The sequence below is a fragment of the Balaenoptera physalus genome, assembly GCF_965194825.1.
Source record: "Balaenoptera physalus genome assembly, chromosome: 18".
NCBI classification, from domain to species: Eukaryota; Metazoa; Chordata; class Mammalia; order Artiodactyla; family Balaenopteridae; genus Balaenoptera; species Balaenoptera physalus.
This window is the reverse complement of record NC_138899.1, coordinates 12,894,723-12,900,986: the sequence shown is the minus strand read 5'-3', so window position 1 is coordinate 12,900,986 and position 6,264 is coordinate 12,894,723. Positions and strand designations below refer to the sequence as shown.

Genomic DNA, 6,264 nt, shown 5'->3' with positions numbered 1-6,264 from the left:
AATTACCAGTTATTGCAAAATATAATCCAGGAATATTTAGGGACATAACTTCTCCTAAATTTGATGTTATGGGTGGGAGAGAGTGTGTAATTAAGATCTAGTGCCACAGAGAGAACAGTAAGTTTCAAAACTGAGTTGTTAAAAACGTTTTAGGAGGCACGCATGGAGGACCCATGCAACTGCTGCTGTATGTCTAAGGACCCGAAATTTTCTCATCCTAAAGAGTCCCTGTTTTGTCAGTTCACCCCACTTTTCAGCCCACATCCCTCAGCACTATTTCCGTGTCTATCAAAATGCCACGGAGACGACGTTAAAAGTGAAATCCATCACTCTCGCCCGCAACACATCTTGTTCCTTTGCCCGAATAGGGTGCCGCGACCCACCCCTCAATCACTGACCCCTCCCAGACCTCACCAGCTCTGCCCCTGCCTCCATACTACCGGCCCTTGGTGGCAAGGAAACCGCGAATTCTGGTTGGCTCAGCGCAAGTCTGCGTCTTTCTTCAGCTCACCTATGATTGGTTGGCAGAGCATGCGCAGGGCAAACGCCCAGCCTGGCCCACAGTGGCAGATGGGATGGCTGAGCCTGCGACTAGAGTTTTTTCCCCCATTGGCTGATGGGTCAGTGTCACGTGGCATGAAGCGGCTCTCTATTGGTCGAGAATGATACCACGGGGTCCAAAAACGCGGGCTGGTTGGCTGGAATGAATCCCAGCTTTCTACTAGGTGCCTCGGCTGGCTGTTGCTATGAAGTGTCCCCGGGCCTTCTGGCTGCTGCTGGGGGATCCGCTCTCCCGGTTTTCCAAGCGCCCGTAGCTAGCTGACAGGGCGTGGGAAGAGCTCGACTTTTATCAGGCACTGAAGAAGGGCGGGGCTGGGGAAGGTGGGCGGGACCCCCAGCGACGTCACAGAACGTGGGCCCGGCTTCCGCGGTCTCTGGCCTTCGCCGCCTCGGGCAGTGGGCTGGATGGGGGTCTGTCACTTCTCTCTCAGTGTCCTGACGCTTAAAACAAAGCTGCATTTCGTTGTATTTATGCTCCTCCCTTAAACAAAGCTTCTTCTCATGTTTATGCAAGATAAAACCAAAGCTCTCAGGAATGCTGACAGACTGGGTGGTGCCCAGCAAGGCCCTCATGCCAAGGCCTCCTTTTGGACCTTGTCAGTGTCTTCTCCCCGCCTCAGGTTAAAGCCCGGAGATTGCTCTGGCCCCTCCAACAGCTTGTCTCCGCCAAATTCTGAACGTGGCGTTCTCAGGTAGAAGCGGCTCCCGTCGCAGGAGGAAGAACTGCGCATGCTCAGTACGCAGGCCCCGGGGTTCAACGGGTCAGACGGGGTGGGGTGTTGTTGGGTAACCCAGGTGGCTGTTTATCTAAAGGAGGGCCGAGGCTTCCGCGCCGCGCCGAGCTTCCTGGCAGCGCGCGCGCGGCCGGTCGCCTAGGCGACGGGGGGAGCAGGGGCGGGGCTGCGCCGCCGGGCTCCGCCCCGGGCCGCCGGGCCCCGCCCCCAGCAGCGCTGCGGCTCGGGCTCGGGCGCGCGCTTCGGCGCCGGGAAGAGCGGCGGCGGCGGCGGCGGCGGGCGGGGAGCTGGGCGTGGAGGCGCGAGGGGCGGGGCCGCCGGCACTGCGGGCCCGCGGTTCGGGTGGCTCCGTCGGCTCCTTGGCTCACACTCCCTGCTCGCCTTCAGTGCCTGCCGGCGTCCGCGGTGCCGCATTGCCGCCCGGCTCGGCCCATGCCCAGGGCTGCTGCTCCCTCCGCCGGCGCCCGGGGGGCCGCGGCGGCCGTGAGGTGGGGGCGGCCGCGGGAGGCGGCGGGATCGGCCGCCGGCGCAGGGTCCGGGCGCGCAGCGCGGCGGGCGTAGGTCTATGTCGCGGGCAGCGGCGGCGGCGGCGGCCGCGGAGGGACGATGCGCGAGTACAAAGTGGTGGTGCTGGGCTCGGGCGGGGTCGGCAAATCCGCCCTGACCGTGCAGTTCGTGACCGGCACCTTCATCGAGAAATACGACCCCACCATCGAGGATTTCTACCGCAAGGAGATCGAGGTGGACTCGTCGCCGTCGGTGCTGGAGATCCTGGACACGGCGGGCACCGAGCAGTTCGCGTCCATGCGGGACCTGTACATCAAGAACGGCCAGGGCTTCATCCTCGTCTACAGCCTCGTCAACCAGCAGAGCTTCCAGGACATCAAGCCCATGCGGGACCAGATCATCCGAGTGAAGCGGTGAGAGGGCCGGGGGCGCGGGCAGGGGGCTTCGCGGTGCGGCCGGCAGCCCCTGTCCCGGGGCCAGAACTCCCTCCCGCGCGTTCTGGGGTGGCCGTGGGCAGGAGGAGCTGTCTAGGGAGATGGCTCTGCGATCTTACGCTTTATGATATATATATTTTTTTTCTTACCAGCATCCTCCTCCTTCTCATCTTGAATCTCAAATTTGCGTGCTTTGTTTCACAACTCAAATTTGGCATCCCGTGAACCCACAGCACAGCTCTTTGTCTCTTGGATATTACTAGTAGCGCTTGTGCAGAACCCCAAAGGAAACAAAGTTTAAAACTTGCAGGGGGGTGGGGGAGAGGGGCGGGTAGGTTTCTGCTGGGAAGAGGGCAGCTGTGCAAGTATAGTGGAGACATTTTCAGATTGAACAACAACAAAAAGCCTACCTTTGCAGTATTTGACAGCAGAAATTGCCCACACGTACATGGTTAAAAATGTCAAGTCCAAAGGAAGGAGACCTTTCTCGTTTCATAAAAGATTGAATGGTGCCAGGGCGTTTTACAAAAATGAACTCTCCAATTAAGATGAAACTTTAAAGACAGATTATAAAATTATTTGAAGACATGGCTCAGTGGGATTGAGATAGTGTATAGGAGCGCAAGTATACCATTCACATTAAAGAATGCGACTTCACTTTTTGTTTTCTTTTTAGTCTAGCTGCCTTACTCCCCTCAAAAAAAAAGAAAAAAAGAAAAGGGAGGGAAAAAGGCATTCCTGGAAATAAAACAAGTTTCTTCAAAGGTGTGGCTCAGATATTAGCTAATTTAAAGTTAATGCAAGTAAGCTCTTTCCTGATATGAACTCTTTTTTCTAAAGCCATTTAGGAAATATGGCTGGTAGCATAAATGACTTATGATGTTTGTTTTCTCTTAAGTTGACTGAGTATATTTTTTCCTATAATTTCAAGCATCAGAAGTGTAATATCTCAGTTCAGAGTTTTAGCAAATTTTTCTAATTACTATTTACGTGTTACTGCTTTGTCTGATTCTTATTATTAGTTAATAATTGCTAATAATTTTGATTCAGTGTAATTTTGTTTTTCTTACCCAATTCTACCTATAACCCTAAATTTGTAGACATTTGCTGAAAACTAGTTGTAAGTGTACTGTAGACGTAGTCTCATTTTTAGTCAGTTTGAGTCTACTCACTTTGAAAGAGCAAATACCAAGTCACATATACTCAGGGGTTGCTCAAAAATTCATTAGAAGAAGCATATTTTTAATGCCACGTATGAGATCAAAGGGGAGGCCCTCTCCTGAAGCTCTCCCCACTTAATTCACTGAATATGCACTTTAATAGCTAAACTAAAATTTGGTATGTTACTTCTTCCATTAAATTTCAAACTAGAATAAAGTGGATATTTTTATAGCCTCTCATGGTGTTCTGAGATCTGTGAATCTGATAGCTTCTTACTTCTTCAGTCTCATTTTCTTGAAAGTTAATTGTTATAGTTAACATAGGAACACTTTTGGTGTTAAATTTACTAAGTATCTGATATTTAAGAGGCTACATTCAGGTGACTCAAATCTTTAATTCCCCCTTCATACTACTTTAAAAAAAACATACAAAACAGGGCAATCTAACACATTGTCACATGTCAATCTTAGGCCATATACATACATCAAATAATAAAGTAAATGCCCCAACTCCTCCACCCTTTATATTTAAACATATGCAGATAATACGTGCATTGACATGCCCAGGGTGAATTTCTTGACACAAGCCTAGGGGACAGAATATGGTAAAATGTCATTGGATAGTGTAGTCCATATGATTTTGTAGTTTCTTATGATTTAGTAGAGATTACTAATAATGAGTTAGTCGAAACGTAGTGTATTGGAACAATTTATTTGTTTGCACTGTGACCCAGGAAGAAAATAAAAGAGTAAAATTCTATTTGCCCAGATGTCATTTACTCACTAGTCTCAGTTCCTGATGTAAAAGTTGAAAAGACCAGCTGAAGTGTAGTTCATAAACTCTTTCACTGGAATTCATCCATTGTGTCCTTAAGAACCACTTGGGCCCTTCTGTGTCCTGATATTTTTTACTTCACCTTAATCTCATCATCTGGCCTCCCAGCCTATAGCATATTATAAACAACGTTGAAAGAAAGAAGGAATCTGTGTATACTAAGTATTTTACAATGCAGTATATATTATGCACATATTATGCTAAAGCAGGCATTCAGTGTGTTGGTTCTTTAACTTTCCCACTTGAAGAGAATAAAATGTGATTTTCAAATAAGTGAATTTTCTACTCTTTTTGGGAATCAGTTTTTAAATTAATCAGTTGCTGTAGGAGGTATTCGTAGTTGTTCCCTCCCCTCTGCCAGTTACTGCTTTACATATTATATACAACAGTTGTTTGGGGATATTTAATATCACCATAATGCAGATGACATAAGTGAAGTGCAGAGAGGGTTGATATTTTGCCCAAAACTAGTCATTGGTGGAGAGGAGATTTAAACCAAGATCTGCATGAATCCACGTACTCTTCTTTTCTTCTATACCACGCTGCCTTTGACCTTGATGTTTATTGGCAAATTCAGCAATCCAGCCTGTGGTCTAGGGTAGCGCTCTTCAATTCAAATATAGTTGTGGGCCATGTGTGTAATTTTGAAATGTCTACTAGCTGATTTCTTTTAAAAACTGTGAAACAGGTAAAATTAATTTTAATAATGTATTTTATTTAACCTACTCTATCTAAAATAGTCATTTCAATGTGTAATCAGTATTCAAAAATTGAGATATTTTAATAGTTTTTCATACTAAATTTTCAAAATCTGGTGTTCAGTTTACACTTACTGCACATCTCAGTTCAGACTAGCTGTATTTCAGTTGCTCAACAGCCGCATGTGGCTCCAGGCTACCATATTGGACAGTGTAGGTCTAAGGTATATATATTTTTGGGAAATGCTTGCTTCTCTGAGCTCCATCTTCCTTGTCTGTGAATTAGAGTATAGCATGCACCTCTCAAGAGTCTTTGTTAGGATAAAATGAGATAATATATTTTAAGGTGTCCAACACAATACCTTGAACACAAAAATTGCTTCAAAATCCCAGCTGTTCTTTAACTTTGTCACCCTGTCTGCTTAAAATTTTATCCTTGATATAAATGTAATTTGAGAGGAAATAAATTTGATTGCATTTTGAAAGTCATTACCTAGTATAGACAAGATGATACTAAAAAAGCAGTGGTGACTAAAACAATCCTTGGAAAAATTTTGTTGGTATTCTCTTAAAATATTTTCTCTTATTAAAGATCTTATGGGAAAGGGCAAGAGAATGAACATTTAACTTTAACTGTAGCACCAGTGCACGGCTGACAGTGAAATGGAGCTTTTCCCTGGATTGTTCCTGTATGGAATGTTTTGCTTATAAAAGGTATAAAACAGGTCCCTACTCCCTTAAGTGTCTGTAGGTTCACGGACATCCATATACAGGTTCCCCCCTGCTATCTGAGAGTAGAGAGTTCCTATGAAACCTTTCCTAAGCCAAAATGGCAAAAAGTGAGGAAGCAATTACCTTAGGACGTATCTTGCTTACAGATGCGCAAAAAAAAAAAAAATCTAGGTAAAGCACAGATGCTCACAGACACAGTTCAAAGCTATGGCAGCTTAATGCTGAGGTGCTGAGTGTGGGTCCTGGGGAAGGAACTTGGAGGTGCCTCTCTCCCTGATGGGGTACGTGCCGCCTCTCAACTGCTCACAGCAAACCAAGAGCTGGATGCTATTTTCACTTTTTGCCTTTTTTCATAAAAGCGAAAATCATCTTCTGATTTCTTTTGGTTATCAAAAACAGGTACTAACGTAGGTCTTTCCTAAAAGTGAAGTGTCACGAAGCAACTTTTGAAAAGCACAGGATACCTGTACATACACAAGCTCCTGTCCAAGCCAAGCAGGCTAGCTAAAATGGTGGTTTTTATAAATTCATATGCTTTCTTTTTTTAAATTGAGTTTGGATGAGATCAGACACATAGGGAAGAGAGACAAGGATACAGAAAAT

At 46.1% G+C, this 6,264-nt stretch overlaps 1 protein-coding gene across 1 annotated transcript in view; it reads left to right on the top strand.

The window, feature by feature from the left end:
• The first annotated feature begins 1,764 nt into the window (after window positions 1-1,764).
• Window positions 1,765-6,264, top strand: part of RAP2A (RAP2A, member of RAS oncogene family) — a 40,375-nt gene continuing 35,875 nt past the window's right edge. The window contains exon 1 of the mRNA XM_082434730.1: window positions 1,765-2,215. Within this exon, the coding sequence (XP_082290856.1) occupies window positions 1,902-2,215 (314 nt within the window). The 5' untranslated portion in view covers window positions 1,765-1,901. The remainder of the gene's footprint in view (window positions 2,216-6,264) is intronic.